Source organism: Rhinatrema bivittatum, chromosome 10 (assembly GCF_901001135.1).
Source record: "Rhinatrema bivittatum chromosome 10, aRhiBiv1.1, whole genome shotgun sequence".
Taxonomy (NCBI): domain Eukaryota; kingdom Metazoa; phylum Chordata; class Amphibia; order Gymnophiona; family Rhinatrematidae; genus Rhinatrema; species Rhinatrema bivittatum.
This window is the reverse complement of record NC_042624.1, coordinates 58,896,976-58,917,005: the sequence shown is the minus strand read 5'-3', so window position 1 is coordinate 58,917,005 and position 20,030 is coordinate 58,896,976. Positions and strand designations below refer to the sequence as shown.

The 20,030-nt window shown below is 46.6% G+C and overlaps 1 protein-coding gene across 1 annotated transcript in view; it reads right to left on the bottom strand.

The window, feature by feature from the left end:
• Positions 1–20,030, bottom strand: part of ASPM (abnormal spindle microtubule assembly) — a 201,225-nt gene that overhangs the window by 74,113 nt on the left and 107,082 nt on the right. The window contains 2 exon segments of the mRNA XM_029618399.1: positions 10,438–10,583; positions 18,943–19,147. Coding sequence (XP_029474259.1) covers positions 10,438–10,583; positions 18,943–19,147 — 351 coding nt within the window.

The following is a 20,030-nucleotide window of genomic DNA, read 5'->3' as shown; positions in this document are numbered from 1 at the left end:
AACCACAGCCTCCGTGACCACTCCAGAGCTACAAGGATTACCGACCCCTGGTGGGATTCTATCCGTCTCAAGACTTTGTCCACCAGTGGCCAAGGGGGAAACACAGAGAAGCAAGTCGCAGGGGCACAGAAGAACTCCTTCTGCCCAGTGTTCACTCCTGCGACTGAAGAAGCGAGCCGCTTTCGCGTTCAGCCGAGTTGCCATCAAGTCCAGATGGGGCACTCCCCACCGGCGAGTCAAGAGACTCATCGCTTCCTCGAAAAGCTCCCACTCTCCGGGGTCTAGGTGCCGACGACTGAGAAAATCTGCCTGGACGTTGTCCACTCCGGCTATGTGAGATGCCGCCAATCGAATGAGACTGCGTTCCGCCCAGACCATCAGCTTGTCTCCTTCGGCGGCCACCGGCTGACTCTTTGTTCCCCCTTGACGATTGATGTAAGCCACAATCGTGGAACTGTCGGAAAGAATCCTTACCGACTGATTGCGGATGAGGGGGAGGAAGCTGCGCAGTGCTAGACGAACTGCCCTCGTCTCCAGATGATTTATGGACTACTTGGACTCCTGAGTCGTCTACTAACCCTGTGCCGATCGCGACTGACAAACTGCCCCCCAACCGAAGAGACTGGCATCCATTGTCACAATCATCCACTGGGGATTCCCCGGGTCCATCCCCTCCTGCAGGTGCTCGGGAACCAACCACCATTCGAGACTTGTCCTGGCTGGGTCCATGAGGGGGTACGGTTAAGTGGAACTCCTCAGACTTGGGGTCCCAGCGGGAAAGCAATGCCCTCTGTAAAGGTCTCATATGAGCAAACACCCATGGAACCAACTCCAGAGTAGACGCCATAGATCCAAGAACTTGCAAATAGTCCCAGACCTTGGGTAAAGGGAGGGCCAACAGACAGCGAACCTGAGTCATCAACTTGTCCATCCTTTCCCATGGAAGGAACACTGTCCACCGTGTCGAAACGGGCTCCCAGGAATTCCAACACCTGGGACGGTACAAGCTGGATCTTGGAAAAATAAGACAACCCATCCAAGCGACTGAAGACGATGCAAAACCGACTGAACCACCGCCTTGCACAGGTCTTCCGACTTCGCCCGAATGAGCCAGTCGTCCAAGTAGGGATGAACTAGGATCTCCTCCCGCTGGAGGGCCGCTGCCACCACCACCATGACCTTGGTGAAAACGCGGGGAGCTGTCGCCAACCCGAACAGGAGTGCTTGAAACTGGTAATGGTCACCCAATATCATGAACCTGAGAAGCCTTCAATGATGCTCTTGTATACCTATGTGGAGATAAGCCTCTGTTAGATCCAAGGAGGCTAAAAATTCGCCTTTGTGGACGGCTGCAAAGACGGATCTCAAGGTCTCCATGCGAAAGCGAGGTACCCGAAGCGCCGTTGACCTTCTTTAAGTCTAGAATCGGATGGAAGGAGTCCTTCTTGGGGACCATGAAGTAGATGGAGTATCTGCTGGTCAGACGTTCGCCCGGTGGAACCAGTACGATCACCCCCAGAGCCTTCAAACGAGACAGGTTCTAGAGTACCACCTGTTTTGTTCGAGACCCGCAAGGACACACCAAAAAAAGATCCCGTAGCAGGCGAGCAAAATCTAAAGCGTAACCGTGCTTTATAATGCTTAAAACCCACTGATCCATCGTGATCTTGACCCATTCCTTGCGAAACAGCGAGAGCTGACCTCCGATCTCCAGAACGGAGGAATAGGTCAGTGCACCTTCATTGGGTAGAGTCGGTGGTGAGAATCCTTGGGAGGCACCGTCACAAGGAGTCCATCTACCGCGAAAGGAATGCGTCCAAGACTGGGATTCAGACGACACCCGACGAGGAGGAAAGGACGGGGTTCTACTTGATCGAAGCCAACGTTGCCCCCGAAAACGACCCCTAAAAGAACCGTAGGAGTGAGAAGACCTGGGCTTGTCTTCAGGAAGTTTGCAAGCTTTATTACCCCCTAAGTCCTTAATGAGATGGTCCAGATCATCCCAGAATAACAGTTTTCTTTTAAACGGGAAGGACCTAGCTGAGACTTGAAAGAGACATCAGCCGACCAATTGCGGAGCCAAAGAAGCTGCCTTGCTGACACCACTGAGGACATCATGCATGAGGAGGTATGTAGGAAAGCATACAGGGCATCCGCCGTGTAAGCTGCAGCCGCTTCCATTCGCTCCGCCTGTTCCGCCTCAGTCAGGGGGAGCTCCTGAGCCGTAAGCAACTGCTGTACCCATCTAAGGGTAGCTCTCTACATGAGACTACTGCAGACAGCTGCCCTGAAGCCAAGCACAGACACTTCAAAAATTAGTTTGAGGAGGACTCCAGCTTCCTATCCTGGAGATCCTTAAGGGCAGCCGCTCCTCTTATTGGAATCGTGCGCTTAGCGATCGCAGAGACGACCACATTGACTTTAGGAATCTTAAGAATTTCTAAGGACTTGTCCGGGAGCGGATAGAGCTTGTCCATGGCCCTACTAACCCGCATACTGGCTTCAGGGGCGTCCCACTCCTGGGACATGAGCTGAAAGAGACTCGGGTGAAAGGGAAAAGTTCTAGGAGGAGCACGAAGACCCGACAAAACAGGATCCCCCGGGGAAGGCTTCGCCACTGGCTGCGGCACTGGGATATCGAGTTCCGCGAGCACATGAGAGATCGGAGGATCTAGAGCCTACCTGCGAAATAATCGGAGGACCCGTGGGTCATCCCCCCTCTACTGGAGCGGAACTGTCAATGTCATCGCCTGTGTTTGCCGAGAGAGGGTCTTGGGGCATAGGATTAGGAGAGGGCGGTGCAACCACTGTGACCGGAGCTGGGCGGGGTACCCGGGCCCTAGGAGCCTCCTGATCTTCAACAGGCCTAGGAATCTTTGCCGGAGGAGCATCCTGCAGATTCAAATCAGCCTCTGCCTCCATATAAGCCTTATGCAGTAACAATACAAATTGTGAAGAAAAGGAGTGCTGTCTCTTTTAGGCCGGCCCCCCCCCCCCTCCGGAAGCAAGGGAGGAGACTGAGGATCAATTCCTGCCCCTAGAAGCCTTTCAAGGCTTAAGTTAGGAGGCGGTTGGAAATCTCCTCCCCTGGAGCCCTGCACATCGGAGCCCGAGCTACCCAAAATGTCCGCCGTTCCCATTTTTATCAGGCATGTGGTCAGCCGTTTTTTCTGAATCAGCTGAGATTTAACTTAATCCTCGCGGCCGCAGGAGAGACAATAATTTGCCTGCTATAGGCAATTGTGAAGGGCCTTCACCCCGGCGATGCAGCGTGAGCATAGGCCCTCACAGGAGAGCCGCGCTGCCTGCTCTCCACAGGCTGAGCATCGTGATCCCCGCGGCATGATAAGTCAAGCTGCAGGGGGAAAAACATCTGGGTACTAGAAATCACCCCGTCTGGAGACCCGGGAGAATAAGCAGGCTAACTCGGCTCAAATCTGCTTCTTTACTGGGTTTTTTTTTGTTTTTTTTTAAACAAGCCGATTAACTAGGGGAATGAAACATCCCTGGGTTCACTTATTGAATATCAGGTCTCAGCAGAGGAATGAAACGTCTCTGGAGCTATGTAGGGGGGAGGGACCAGCTCACCGGTAAATCCCCCCTACTCACCAGGCTTGTCAAATATTCTCCAGGTATTGAGGTTGTAGGGCCCAAAGCCAATGAAACCGTCCCCCTTAGGGAGAATCTGTACTCTTTGTACTTCCCTTTTTTTTTTTTTTTTTAAACTAAGCTATTTACTAAAAGTTGATCTAGTCAGAGGCACCCAGGGGTGAAAAAACACCTTCAAACTTATTTAAGAATCAAAAATTTTGTAAAGGATGAGGACCGCAGGTTATGCCATCCATCTGTTGGAGTCAGAGAAATACTGAAGGATCGCAGGTGGCACACCGGGTTATCAGGGGGTGCCTTTCAGCTTTTTCTCTGACTCCATCTGCTGGAAGGGAGGCATAATCCAGCAGTGGACTGATCCGGGTACATACAGGGAAAACTAGTTATATGAAAAATCAAAACATTTATGGAAAATTATCAACTTCATTATCGAAGAAAATAGCAAATTTTGTGGATATTTATAATGGAGAAATTACTTACCTGATAATTTCGTTTTCCTTAGTGTAGACAGATGGACTCAGGACCAATGGGTATAGTGTACTCCTGATAGCAGTTGGAAACGGATCAGATTTCAATCTGATGTCAGCCCTAGCCCTAGCAATTAATTTGAACCGGTTGAATTGGTTATAGCTGGAGACTGCCAGTACCCTCAACCGAGAAATGTCAACACCCGGTAGGATGGGTGTCCTAGCTGAAGGAAAGCATGGCTTACCCGGGAATCACTCGCTCTTGGGGATGTCACACAAGAATTCCATGAGTAACGGCAGCCGTGGGTGGGATGCTGAGTCCATCTGTCTACACTAAGGAAAACGAAATTATCAGGTAAGTAATTTCTCCATTTCCTAGCGTGTAGCAGATGGACTCAGGACCAATGGGATGTATAAAAGCTACTCCTGAACCGGGTGGGAGGCTGCCGTGACCCACTTAGTACTGCCCTTGCAAATGCTGTGTCCTCCCGAGCCTGAACATCCAGGCGGTAAAACCTGGAGAAGGTGTGGATGGAGGACCATGTTGCCGCCCAGCAGTTCTCGCAGGTGACAGCATCTTGGTTTCTGCCCAGGACACTGCCTGGGCTCTAGTACAATGGGCCTTAATGTAAAGGCGGTGGCTTGCCTGCTTCTACGTAGGCCGCCATGATTACTTTCTTTGATCCAGCAGGCTATGGTTGCTCGCGAGGCCGTTTCCCCTTGCTTCTTCCCGCTGTGAAGGACGAATAGATGGTCCGCCTTTCGTACGGATTCTGACCTTTCCAGGAATCTAACTAGGAGTCTGCCGACGTTGAGATGGCGTAGACCTCGAGCCTCTTCCGAATTCTTATGCTCATCTGGTGATGGTAGCGAGATGGTTTGGTTGAGATGGAAGTGAGACATCACTTTGGGGAGGAACGACGGGACTGGGCGTAACTGGATGGCTCCCGGGGTGAGTCTGAGGAATGGCTCCCGGCAGCACAGTGCTTGTAGCTCGGATATAAGACGGGCCAAAGACTGCCAGCAGGAAGGCTGTCTTTAATGTTAATAGTCGGAGAGACAGGCCGCAGAGAGGTCTGAAGGAGGTTCCTGCTAGGAAATCTAGGACCAGGTTGAGGTTCCAAAGAGGCACCGGCCACTTTAGGGGTGGTCGGATCTGCTTGATTCCTTTCAGAAAGCGGGAGACATCCGGGCGAGAGGCTATGCTGCCGCTCTCGTTCTTGGTTCCGTAGCATGCCAATGCGGCCACCTGTACCTTGATGGAGTTGAGAGACAATACCTTCTGCAGGCCGTTCTGCAGGAATTCTAAAACCGCAGGAATTTTGACTGAGCGTGGTATGATGTCGTGGTCCTCGCACCAGGCTTCGAATACTCTCCAAATCCTTATGTATGTTAGGGATGTGGAGAACTTGCGGGCTCGGAGTAGGGTGTCAATTACCGCCCCCGAGTATCCGCTATTCCTCAGGCGAGTCCCTCTCAATAGCCAGACCGTGAGAGAGAATAGAGCTGGATCCTCGTGGAGGATCGGTCCCTGTGTGGAGGTAGTGGAAGGGGGCTCCCTGTCAGCAGTCTTCGCATGTCTGCGTACCACAGTCTTCTTGCCCAGTGTGGGGCCACTAGAAGTACCGGTCCCCTGTGGTGTTCTATCATGTGGATGATTGCACCCAATAGGGGCCACGGCGGGAAGGCATATAACAGAGTCTCCTGTGGCCAGGTCTGTACTAGGGTATCGATTCCCTGGGACTGGGGTTCCCGCCTGCGGCTTAAGAAACTGGGCACTTGGGCGTTGGACCGGTTTGCCAGGAGGTCCATGGTTGGTGTTCCCCAACTGTTTACTATCAATTGGAATGCTGTGATCGACAACCTCCATTCTCCTGGGTCTAGACGTGCTCTGCTGAAGTAATCCGCAGCGACGTTGTCTTTCCGAGCGATGTGGACGGCCGAGATGTCTTAAAGATTCGCTTCTGCCCATGACATTAGGAGGTCTATTTCCAGAGACACCTGTTGGCTTCTGGTTCCTCTCCCTGACGGTTGATGTAGGCCACTGTTGTGGCGTTGTCAGACATTACTCTGACCGCTTTGTCTCTGAGTCTGCGACCGAATTGTAGGCAGGCTAGTCTGACTGCCCGGGCCTCTAGACGATTGATGTTCCACCCCGACTCTTCTTTGTTCCATTGCCCCTGGGCAGTTAACTCCTGGCAGTATGCTCCCCATCCTCGTAGGCTGGCGTCCGTGGTGAGCAGGATCCAGGATGGTGAGGATAGTCTCGCTCCCTGGCTTAGATGGCCTTCTTGTAGCCACCATCGTAGTTGGGTCCGAACTTTGTACAGGAGCTGAAGACGTACAGTGTAGTTCTGGGACAGTGGATTCCATCGTGATAGTAGAGAGCGCTGTAGGGGTCTCATGTGAGCTCTTGTCCATGGCACTACTTCCAGTGTGGATGCCATGAGGCAGAGGACCTGTAGGTAGTCCCATGCTGTGGGGCGAAGCTCGCTCAACAGGGTTCACAACTGGGTCATCAATTTCGATCTCCTTGTCGGTGTCAGGATGTCCTTGTCTTGTTTGGTGTCGAACCAGACTCCCAAGTATTCTAGAGATTGGGAGGGCTGCCGACTGCTCTTTTTTGTGTTGACCACCCACCCAAGGCTGTCCAGTAGGAGTTTTGACTTTGTTGGTCGCCTGGTGGCTTTCCTCTGGGGATTTCGCCCTTATCAGCCAATCATCTAGATAAGGGTGTACGAGGATTCCTTCCTTCCTCAGTTTTGCTGCCACTACCGCCATGATCTTGGTGAACGTCCGGGGTGCTGTGGCTAATCTGAATGGTAGTGCCCGGAACTGGTAGTGACAGTCCAGGATCGTGAAGCGTAGAAAACGCTGATGCTCTTGATGGATCAGAATGTGTAGGTAGGCTTCCGACAGATCCAGGGATGTGAGGAACTCTCCCGACTGTATCGCCCTTATTACCGAGCATAGGGTTTCCATGCGGAAGCGAGGAATCTTCAGGTGACGGTTGACCGACCTGAGGTCCAGGATGGGCCTGAACGTTCCTTCTTTCTTGGGAACGATAAAATAGATGGAATAATGTCCAGTATTTACTTGTTGTGAAGGCACCAGTGTTATAGCCTCTAAGGCTAGTAATCTGGTCAGTGTAGCTTCCACTGCCATCCTCTTGGAAGGGTCGTGGCAGGAGGATTCCACAAACCTGTCTGGAGGGAGGTGGTGGAAATCCAGGTAATATCCATTAAGAACATAAGAAATTGCCATGCTGGGTCAGACCAAGGGTCCATCAAGCCCAGCATCCTTTTTCCAACAGAGGCCAAAACCAGGCCACAAGAACCTCGAATGATGGCTAGGACCCACTTGTCCAAAGTTATCTCGACCCATCTTTGGTAGAATAGAGCAAACCTGCCCCCTATGGCTTCCTCCTTTGGATAGGTCGGCTGATTTTCATTGTGGGGTGCGGCTGGGGCCTGGGCCCGAGCTGGCTCCCCCCTTTTGTTGTGCTTGTTCCGAAAGGACTGGCTCCAGCCTGTGGGGCGGGTCGCTTGATATGTGCTTCTATATGGGTTTAAGCGCTGTGATCCTCTGCCCCTGGAAGTACGGGGGAAGGGTCGCTGGTTTCTCTTATTCCTGTCCTCCGGTAACCGCGGCAGTGGGGACGTGCCCCATTTGGCTAGTTTCTCTAGTTCGCTTCCGAACAGAAGGGTTCCCTTGAAGGGCATCCTTGTGAGTCTCGTTTTGGAAGATGCATCGGCCGACCAGTTTCGGAGCCAGAGTTGTCTTCTGGCTGCCATGGCGATGACACTCCTCTAGCTGCGGTACGCACCAGATCTGAAGCGGCATCCGCGAGGAATGATACTGCTGGTTCCAGGGCTTCCCCAGGAATGTTTTTTCTGGTCTGTGACAAGCAGGCGCATGTCACTACGGCACAGCATGCCACACGATCTGTAGAGACATAGCGGAGACGTCAAAGGACTGTTTGAGGATAGATTCCAGACGTCCTGTCTTGAGCATCCTTGAGTGCTGCTCCTCCCTCCACTGGAATAGTAGTGCACTTCGAAACCGCGCAGACCATGGCATCCACTCTCAGACATGCCAGGAGATCTTTGGCAGCTGGGTCCAGAGGATACATGGCTGCCAGAGCCCACCCCCCTTTGAACGTAGTTTCTGGGGCATCCCATTCCATAAGAGCATGCCATACTGGGTCAGACCAAGGGTCCATCAAGCCCAGCATCCTGTTTTCAATGGTGGCCAATCCAGGCCATTAGAACCTGGCAAGTACCCAAAAACTAAGTCAATTAGTTGCTGAACGGCTTGTAATAGTAGGAAAAGATGGGAGGTCTGACGGAGATCCTCTAGTAGGGGGTTCGTCTTAGGTTCCCCTGAGGCGCTTGTGCCCAGGATAGCAAGCTCTTTTAAGCTGTGTGTGACCTTAGTGAAGAAGCGTCTCATGGTTCGGTGGGACTCTGTCCCTGGAGGGAGTTCCCCCTCCTCCAGGGGTTCTAAATCCTCATCAGAGTTGTCCATGTCCCCGAAGATGGGGCTTCTGGGCGGTGGGATCACTTCCCTGGGCATAGAAGGTCCCAGGATGTTGAGGTCTTCTGGTGGAGCTTGTGGCGTATTATAGGAGACCCCGGTTGCATGTGGACGAAGGTATGCAGACCTTTGAAGAATTCCACCCAGGAAATAGATGCTGGGTCTAGACTAAGGGGCGCCATGTCCCTGGGGAGACCCGTTTAAGGGAGGGGTCCCGCTGTGCAATGCTAGGTCCGGCATACTGTTCGAGAGGCTGGAACCTGGTACCGGCTGGGGAGGGCCATGAGTTGGATCCCCTAGGGCCTCCTCACACTGTATACACAGGGCCGTGGCTTCCTCATGCTGTGCAGCTCTAATGTGGCATGCTGGGCAAAGGCCCTGAGCCTTGAGTTTCTTTTCCGGTGGTGCCATCGCTTATTCGTGTAAGATACAGTTGTGCACTCCGGTGCGAAGTTGTGCGCGTAGGTTAGGTGCGTGCTCAGGGAGATGTGAGCACTGTTGTGCGCACAGATCGAAGTTATGCACCCGGCACAGTAAGCGCGTGGCTATGAGCGTCACTTGTGCGCACGGTACTTGGGCGCGCGACGTTGTGCGCACAAGGTATTTTTGTGTGCACGGATCGGATTGGCGGACAGGGCAGCGAACAGATCAAAATGGTGACTGCGACCTCGCGGACAATATGGCGACCACCTCGGAGGGTCTGCACATGGGAGGACCCTCGGATCTGACCAGGGTCTAGCCCTGCTAGTGCAGATCAACCCAGTGACACTGGTCCCAGCTGGCGACCTGTGCGACTCCTTGAGCTTCAGAGACCGGAGACTTCTAAATAGATTTCTACCTTACCTTGTCTCGGCGCTTCCTGGTTTCGTTTCGGGCGGTCTGCGGCTGCGGGAGGAGAGGGAAAATACCTTCATCGCCGCGCTCAAGGTTGCACCCTCTGCCTCTCAGCCTCACCTGGTGTCGGGGGCTAGGTCCCCGCCGAGGGTCGGACGCCGAACCAAGGCTTACCTCCGAGGGATCGCGGAAATCACCTCAGGAATTCTCAACTGGGGGAGGGACCCAATGGGTGTCACCGCAGGAGAGCGGGGCTCGTCTGTAGAGGTAAGATTTCTTCTTATTTTGGTTTTCTTTGGTAAAATTACTCTAACGCTGTGCGAGCGTGCATAGAGTCCCTAACTGCTATGGAGACGGAAAATACTGAAGAGCTGCACTTCCTGCAGGGGTATATGTACTAGGGCTAACATCAGATTGAAATCTGATCCATCTCCATCTGCTATCAAGAGTACACTATACCCATTGGTCCTGAGTCCATCTGCTACACGCTAGGAAACTTGCATGAATAACCATTGTGCACTTTAAAATTAAACATAGGTGTCTGCTGCATTTGAGTTCATCATGGATGAGTTAGTTCAGCAGATGTTTAATGGTTTCAAGTGTAAACTTCTCTTTGATCAGTATTTACAGGAAAACATTATTGGACCCAGTTACCCTAGAAATTGAAGCAACACTTCAAAATACTGTCCATTGTGCTAATCTGGGTAAACAATTTTCTTAGGTTTTAATGACTGTTTAGAAATTAGAGACTCTTTTAAACAGTTTTTAAAACATGTTTTGGATTCAAATGGTAGTGTGTGCAGATGATTAAAATTTGCCAGCACCAAATTTTGTGCTGAGGTCAGCTTCTGTATGATCTGCCCCCTTATTTTGAAATTTTATTTGAAATTTCTCCCCAGTGAGTGTGACTAAGTATAGTGGTTGCCACTCTGCCAACTCTGAAGAACCAACATTACACACAGACACACACATTGTAAACAATTTTTCATACCTTCTCATCTGGAATTGTATTTGACATATCTGAATGATGAATCATGGCTGGTATGCCACCAAGATCAGCAACAGCAGCATTCACTAGAAGGAAATTCTTCCTTTCATTTTCTAGAAGTTCCTTATACAAGGCTGATGCAGTAATAGCTTAGCAGAAAAAGAACAAACAAGAATCTTTATTAAATTACATTTCATGATTGCAAATAAACAGAACTAGACACTAGAACAGGAGGTTGGCAATGCCAGTCCTTAAGGCCACAAGCAGGTCAGCTTTTCAAAGATATTCACAATGAGTATGCATGAGATATTTGAATACAATGGAGGGAGTGCCTGCAAATATCACATATACGTTCATTGTGGATATCTTGAAAACTAGTCTTGTTTGCAACACTTGAGGATCAGAGTTGCATACCCCTGCACTAGAAACATAATAAAACTCTGAAACATGATGGCAGAAAAAGAACCTTATGGCCTATCTTTGAATCAATTCAACCTTATAGACCTCTTCATATTTAAAAAAAAAAAAAAAAAAAAAAAAAAGGCTATTTTCCCAAAAACTGTTTTGTTTTTTTTTAATATCACAATAGACTGCTGCAGTACAATCAGTGCTATCTTAAGGAGTTTTTGATCCACCCACTGCTGCTCCCTCCTCTCAAGCTCGCTTCTTTCCCTCCATCATTTTTAGTGCTGGTCTGCTGGGGAGAAAGCAGTTTCTCTTCTCTGCTTTACTGGAGCAGACATATATTGAATTAACTTCCTCTCTCTGGTTTGCTATACATTAGATGTACCAATCCAGAAATGGAGTAAGTCAGTCAGTTATAGTGTAAAACAAAGATTATGAATAAAGGGAATTTCTTTCGGCATCTCCTCCCAACCCCGAAAGAACTTGATGCTTAATCCTACAGATGCTATTCTTCTAGAAATTGTCAGAGAAACTGCACCAACAGGAGCCTGTGAAGCTGATGCTACTGTGCTGTAAAACTTACAGTGTCCCAGTCAAAAAACTTCCAAAGTTGTTAATAAAAAAAACCAAAGCTGCATTCTAACATAAGAACATACAATATGTGATTCCTGAGTCAGACCAAGAAGTCCATTGAGTCCAGCATCCTGTTCCTGGCAGTGGCTAATCCAGGTCATGATTATCGAGCAGATCCTCTCTTTGTTGTTCTCATTCCCAGGGATGTGGTGGCTCTTTCAAGTTTACTTTAATAATGGTTTATGGACTTTTCCTCTAGGGATTGTCCAAACCCTTTTAAACCATGCTATATAAGATGCCTTATTCACATCTTCCGGCAACAAATTCCACAGCTTGATTGTCCATTGAGTAAAAGATACAGTTTCTCCAATTTGTTTTATGTTTAAACTTTTTATTAAAACTCAGTAAAAACATGTGTTTCTTAAGTACACCAGAACAAAATACAGATACGTTTTGTCATTTTATCCCCCCATAAAAGCTTCCATGTCCATCAATGCCCAAGCAAGCAAAAACAGCCCAAAAAAGCAAGTTTGCTTACCGTAAACGGTGTTTCTGTAGATAGCAGGATGAATTAGCCATGCTTTCTGGGAGCGTCGACGCGACCAGAGTAGGCGGCGTTTCTCTCTAGTAGTGAGAGTTTTTAACTCTGTGCGCCTGCGCGGTAGTCTTCCCACGCAATTCCATTTTATCTCCTCAGTCTCTTTGTAACCAAGCAGATGCGTAGCAACAAGGTAGGTAGTGGTAGTGGTAGTAGTCTGTCTAGGGAGGTGGGAGGGATCGCATGGCTAATTCATCCTGCTATCTACGGAAACACCATTTACGGTAAGAAAACTTGCTTTTTCCCATTGATAGCAGGCTGAATTAGCCATGCTTTCTGGGAGTCCCAAGCTCCCAGGTTGTGTCTGCACGTATGTGCTGTTGAAGTTCAGGACAACAACCCAAAAGAAGAGTAGACAGTCCTAAATGGCAGGCAAGTTGGACAAGACTGCTGTGCCCAGTGCAGCATCAGAAGACGCTTGCTTGTCAATGCAGTAGTGTGATGTGAAGGTATGCAGAGAAGACCAAGTTGCCGCTTTGCAGATGTCTTGTAGCGGAACTTTCTTTAAATGGGCAATTGAAGTAGTGGTGGCCCATATTTGGTGGGCCTTTGGTTTGCTACTAAGTGTGATAGAGCGTTTATTGTAACAGAATTCTATGCATTGGCTTAACCAGTTTGCAATGGTTCTTTTTGTAACAGGTTGCCCCGGATTGTTTGGATTGAAGGAAAGAAATAATTGAGATGGTCTGGATGGGGAAAACGTTCACTGTTTGTAATAGGCTAAAGCTCTCTTACAGTCCAATGAGTGTAGGAGTTTATCACGATCAGTATGACGAGGTTTGGGTTTGAAGACTGGTAGTGTAATCGTTTGAGATGGAACGCTGTAACCACCTTCGGGAGGAAGGACGTATGAGTGCGGAGGGTGACCTTGTCATGATAAAATTCCAAGTAAGGAGAATAGTGAACTAAGGCCTGTAGCTCACTTACCCTTCGTGCTGATGTAATAGCTACCAAAAAAACCGTTTTCCAGGTTAGGTATTTTATATGGCTTGAGTCCAAAGGTTTAAAGGGAGAAGCCATGAGCTGTTTGAGCACAATATTCATATCCCATGGTACAGGAGGCTTCGTGATTGGTGGCCTTAAGTATAGTATGCCTCGCATGAATCTAGAGATTAGTGGGTGATTAGAAATTGGAAGACCCTGGTGACAGTGGTGAAACGCTGCAATGGCGCTAATATGTACGCGAACTGAAGAATACGCTAGACTGGAGAGGTTAAGTGTATGAAGGTATTCCAGTAGTTGGGACAAAGTAGATGAGAAAGGATCTAGGTGCCTTGGTTGGCACCATTGTGTATAACGATGCCATTTTCCCGCATAGTTACGACTAGTTGAGGGTTTCCTAGACACGAGCAGTATTGTCTTCTAATCTTGAAGAGAGGCCCAAGTGGCTTAATACCTGCCGTTCAACCTCCATGCTGTCAGATGCAGGGATTGGTGCATTGGGTGGAGGAGGGATCCCCCTTCCTGAGTTAACAAATGTGGATGGTATTCCAGGGGAATTGGTGGGCGTATGGAGAGTCGCATGAGATTACGCATACCATGGTTGTCTTGGCCAAGCTGGAGCTATAAAGATCAAATCCGCTGTGTCCTGAATGCATTTCTGAATCGTTTTGGAGATGAACGGAATGGGTGGATAGGCGTACAGCAAGACTTCCGTCCATGGAATAAGGAAGGAATCCGGAGCGTAACGAAGTTTGCTTGGGTAAATGGAGCAAAAGGTTCGTGTTTGTCGATTATTTTGAGTTGCGAATAGATCGATGGTTGGGTAGCCCCATTGTTGAAAAATGTCCTGAGCTACTTTGCAATTCAGTGTCCATTCGTGTGGATGAAAAATCCTGCCGAGTCGATCCGCTGTGACATTGTCCATCCCCGGTAGGTAAGTGACGTGAAGTGTTACTCCGCATTCGCCCAGAAAAGTATGTGAAGGGCTTCCCGACACAGTGTCCATGAACCAGACCCTCCTTCCTTGTTTATGTAGAACATCGCAACTTGGTTGTCTGTGTAAATCATGAGGCTTTTGTGACAGACTTGAGGAGAGATGGTCTGGAGTGCTTTTCAGATTGCGCGAAGTTCCAGGAGGTTGATCTGGTATGTAGTCTCTTGACGCGACCAGCAACCTTGAGTTTTAGGTCTAACAGGTGGGCTCCCCAACCTTTTCTGGATGCATCCGTTGTTAGCGTTAGTTGCTGTGGAGGCAATCGAAAGGGAGCTCCTGAGGTTAGGTTTGCGGGGGATATCCACCAGTGCATATCCATGCGCATTTGTTTGGTGATTTGGACCTTGGTAGAGAGGGGTTGCAGGAACTGTGACCATTGAGTCTTTAGACCCCATTGAAGATGTCGCATGTGGAGTCTTGTGAATGGGACTACGTGGATTGCTGCCGCCATGTGACCAAACAATTGGAAGAATTGACGTGCCGGAGCATGGGATTGATTGAGTAGTCTGTGAGCTAGGGACGAGAGATTTTGAATTCTGTCTTTTGGAAGATCAGCTTTCTCTTTTCTTGTGTTGATGAGGGCCCCGATGAATCGAAGTGTCTGGGTTGGCTGTAGATTGGACTTGTAGTAATTTATTAGGAAACCTAATGCTTGTAGACAAGTTATCGTCTGTACTCTGTGTACACGTAGAGTGACTGGATCCAAAGCCACTAACAGCCAATCGTCCAGGTAGGGAAAGATTTGGATCGATAATTTCCTGAGGTGAGCCAACACCACAGCTAAACATTTCGTGAAAACTCTTGGGGCTGAAGAAAGGCCAAAGGGCAGGACCTTGTATTGGTAGTGTGCATTCAGGGCCTGGAAACAAAGGTATTGCCACGAAAAAGGGTGCATGGTTATATGGGAGTTAGCATCCTTTAGGTCTATGGAATATAGCCAGTCGTTTGGTTGTAGAAGGGGTAGTATGTTTTTAAGAGAGGTCATCTTGAACTTTTCTCTTTGGATGTGTTTGTTGAGATTTCTTAAATCCAAGACTGGACGAAGGCCTCCAGATTTTTTTGGAATGAGAAAGTAGTGGGAATAGAATCCCTGATTTCGTTTTGAATGAGAAAGTTTTTGAATTGAGTGTTGGAGACGTAGGTTTCTTATTTCTTCTTGAAGAAAAGAGGCATGGGATGATGTTCCCCTGAGAGGGGGAACATGGGGAATTTCTGGAGGAGTTATGGAATTTAGACGATAACCTTCACTGATGTTATCTAACACCCAGCGATCGGAAGTTATTGCTAACCAGTTGGTATAGAAATGTTGTAGGCGACCTCCTATGAATAGCAGTGGGGGTGGCTACGAACAGCTCAAAAAGCCAGTGGTTGCTTCTGAGGAGCTGCAATGGCTTCTTTCTGCGGACGTTTTTGTCTAGAGCATCCACGAGGCTGGTGAGGTTGAGGCTGGAATCGTGGTTGAGTATAGTGTTGAGGACGATAAGGATGGAAAGGTCTGAACGACGTTCTTGGGAATGTATGCCTCCAAAAGTTATGGTAGACTCTCTTGTAGGAAGCGTGGGGATCTGTAGGTGTAAGTGAAAGCACTGCCTAACTTTGCTCTTTTAATTGTGCAACGGTTTCAGCATATTTATCGCCAAAAAGGTTGTCTCCCATGCAAGGGATATCAGCCAATTTTCATGAACGTCCTCTCGTATTGAGCTAGCTCTCAACCAAGCTATTCTACCAGCTGCGATAGCTGCGGTGGCACCTCATGAGATAGACTCGAAGGATTCATAAACTGTCCTGAGTAAATGCCAAAGTCCTTCCTCCATGTCAGTGAAGGGTTGTGGCAAGGAGTTGTCCGAGGTTAGGCAGAGTGGACGCAGTTTTTGAAGTATTTCAAAGAGGTATTGGATTATGTAAAATTGATGATGTTCAATTTTGGTGGTTGACATCGAAGAATGATATACCTTTTGTCCAAAATCATCTAAAGATTTATAATCTTTACCAGGTAGCCAATTGGCATGGAGCTTTGATCGCTTTGCTTCAGAAAGGGCAGACTCTACTACTATCGAATTATGGGGTAATTGTGTAGAGTCGTAAAGAGTAATGTCCGCATCCTATACTTTAAATCTGTTTTTCTGGATGTTGGACCAGAAGAAAAAGGTTTTTCCCAGATCTTGTGCAATACTGAATTTAAAACTGTATGAGGGGGTAACGCAGTAGGCTCTGGTGACATTTCAAATATTTTTAGAATCCCCAGAACTTCTGATCTTGGATCCAGGATTTTTCCAGTTTCTATATTCAGAAGGGCACCCACCTTTTCAACAAACTTTGCATAAGTTAAGTCTTCCAGTGGGGAAATAGGGTTCTGGAAGACCCTCTGGGGGGTCAGAAGGCATACCTGTGGACGAACTTGGAGAAGAGGTTGACCACTGAGAGGCGGAGCTATCCAGACACTCGCAGTGTGGAGATGATGTAGGTGGTCGAGTAAGTTTTGATGGACCTGGTGCATCTGTTGGTAGAGATGAAGTTGCGGGTTGTGGGTGCATGGATTGTAAATCCTGGAAGAAGGTATTGAGAGCCTGAGAAATCTGAAGCATAGCTTTGGATGCGAGAGGCAGCTGCGGTTGTAAAGGAAGCGGAGACAGCTGATCCTGAGATACTGTCTTTTTAGCCTCATGTGGCTCTCCCTGGGGGGACCCTGGTCTATTATGAGATGACGACAACTAATCAGAGAGTGAATCATCACTGAGTGAAGGAGCTGCAGAGGATTTTGATCCTGAAGAGAGTTCAACTTCAGATTCTTCATCTTGTTGACCCGAGGCAATAGAAAGGAAGGGATCCCGAAGTATATGTTTGGTCTTCTGGGTCTCTTTGGCTGTTGTACTCCCGGGAGCATTTGCTTCGAGGAAGGAGTCGTCTGCGCTGGTGGTGTAGGCTGCGCCGGTGCTTCGCTTGGCAATGATGCGCTGTGTTTTACAAGTGCCTCGTGGTGCACCAATGCACCATGGAGCACGATGTGCCGTAGTGTAACTTTCCGTGACGCTTCAGCTCTGTTTTCAGCGCATGGGTAGGAATGGGAATAGGGCCCTGTATCCAGAGAGGTTCATTTGGGACATGAAATGTGACGATTCCCTGTTTTTTGTCATCATTATACTTCTCTTTCGTTCTCTTGGTGCTTAAAATGTTTATCCCAATGGTTAAGAAGAGAAGTGGAAGGATGGAAGGTTACCCTGCAATTCTAGTTCTACCGCAGATAATAGGCCCCATGGACTCAGCTGTTACAACTGACTCCGGCAGGAGACCAGCTGCTGCAGAGATTGGACGAGGAAGATGTGTCCATTTTCCCTAGGCTTGGAAGTTTTGAGAACTCCTCCAACAGATCTAGCTAATGGAGCAAACTTCTACAAAGAAGCTGATCTGGGTGCACTAAATGACTTTTCCAAACTACCTATGGTCTCTGCTGCAGAAATTTTCAAGAGATACTTAATGGAAGTACTTCTCTGGAAAAAAAAACTACACTTCTGGTTGCAAGAATTTATCATCTTCATCCATTCAAGAAAAGATAACCTGGGCCACTTCATGAAGAAGTTCAGTTGATATCTGATGGCAGTTTGGAGTTAATGAAGGTTTTGGAATTATCAAATACAGTTTGGCCAAGCCCTCAACTCTCACTGTTAACCTAGCTTTGTATCCAGACCATGCTTCACTTCTTAGACTTTTCTTTAGTGAAGTTTCTTTGGTGTAAAGTCAAGGTATTTCCTGATGTGGCCAAAATTACACAAAAGCAGTGTAGTCAGTTTCTGCTAACGAGGCCTAGGATATTGCAATTGAGGATTCTGAAAGTCCCTCGTAAATGCTATGTTAAATATAAGGATGTTTTCTATAGTTTTTTGGAGCCACTGAACTAATCCTTTTCTTGAGTGATAAAACAGTTCATCAGCAGGTTCAGTTTGTACCCCTGGAACCCACCCATATGGGTAACTTACTGACTTACCAAAATTATTTCATTTGTATTGTAAAGTGTTGCTTTGCCATGATTTCCTTTACTTGTTTTTTTTTCCCTATGGGCTGTGGTATTGCTATCCCCACTAGTGGAGGACTGAATTTACTAGTTATACAAGCTGAATAAGCTAGGTTTGCGGGGTTTTTTTTCCCTTCTTGGAGTTATTGATATGATGTAAATATTATTTCTTCTCAAGTTTATCTCGAGATGCATATTTGAAAATGTATAAAAAATTAAAAACAAGAACAGGATTTCCTAACTAATAACTCAGATTTACTCATGTGTTTTTGCCCACTTTGCACAACATTTTCCTTTTGCTTACTTTTTAATTAGTTAAAATGCAAAGTTTCTGATTAACTATAGCTTATTTATACTCATTTCCCCAAATTCAACCAGTTCTTACATAATGTTAGGTACAGATGTATTAGGGTTTGTAACTGTCACCATTACAGTTTGTATTCTTTTTTTCTAATCCCCCAATACTGCTAATCTTCCATATAATTGTAGCTCATAGCTTTATGGCTAGGGTAAACAGCAAGAACAAAAGGGTACTCCTATCTGGTACCTCTTAAGCAAAAATCTTCTGAGTAACTCCTTTAACTTTCACACAAGCCCTGAGGTTTTCATACATTTTATGTATAGAGCATATTATTTTTGAGAGCTATAAATCACATCTTTCCAACTGCACACACTATAGGAATTCAGGTCAAGAGATGATGCAGAATATGCACGTGAAGCAGGTATATGGCAACTCATGCAGAATTACCTGAAATAGCATTTCCTGAATGGCTAACAAAAGGAAACAACTTTCCTAAAATAATGCAGAAATTGAAATTGGGAAACAGGAAGCTGTTATGCCAGACACAGAGGAACAGTACTAAACTTCAAAGAATCTTGCTGAAACTTTCTCCGTCTCTGAGAGGTCCACTTCTCAGTGAGAGTAGGTCTCAATCTTGGAGATCATTTTATACTTACTTTAAAAATAAATTTAAAAAGGCAACTTACACTGGTCAAATATTCCAGGCCATGTATCCAAGGAGTTATCAGAATCAGAAGATGAATTAAGTGCAACTGTACCAGTTTGTGTGCACTCTATTGTTAATGTGGTGCGTTGACATATGGCATCCAAAGGTAAATAGCAAGGATGATAGTGATGAATTAGATAACAAAGTATTCGTCCATCTGAGAAGGATACAGTAAAATTCTCTACCTATTAAAAAAAAACATTTAATAATTTATGGACATGCTTAAGGCTGTTATTTGCAGGAATTAATTCACTTATACTTTATGAAAGTAATTCTCTAAAATTAAAGGGAAAAATGCTTAAAGTATAATGGAAGTGGGGGATAATTAAGGCATTATTATACTACACTATGGGGTTATCTTTATTATTTGAACTATGGTAAAGAATGCAACAGCTAGATCATACCAAATTTTAAACATTTTTTTAAAAGATTTTTCTCATATTTTTTTTCTTTCCTAAGTAAATACAGACTATCAAATTGTATTGACTGTGCTTTAAATAATCAGGTTATAGCTATTATAAAATAGTTTATGAAAATTCATATTTGTTTTCATATGTAGTGTAATACATTGTTCTCGGATATAAATAGGGCTCAAGATTATCTTCCAGTGCATTTGAAATATAATTAAAATTGAGGATATTATATAAAGACATTGTGTGTTGCTCAGTTATCTGGCACCTTCATGGAATTCTTTTCCAATTGATCTTTGGCATGAAAGCAATTATCCAAAGTTAGGAAGGGAATTAAAGCTTGGCTTTTTAGTCAAATCTTTAGGAAATACAGCAGTCTATTTTCTAGTTTTTTTCCCTCTTCTTTGGCATCTCCTTTTTCAACCATTAAATTGTTTAAAACAGAGAGATCATTTATGATATTATTTTTGTCACATATTGTCTTATTACTTATTTTATTTACTAGTATTTTATGTTGGGTTACTTATGTTTTTTAATATGTATTTATGACTGTTTTTAGTAAACTACTTTAATGTGTTAAGGGAAAGGAGATCTATCAAATCAATCCAAATTAAAGCTAAAACTAATGATGTAAACATGTAGAGAAAAACAGAACATG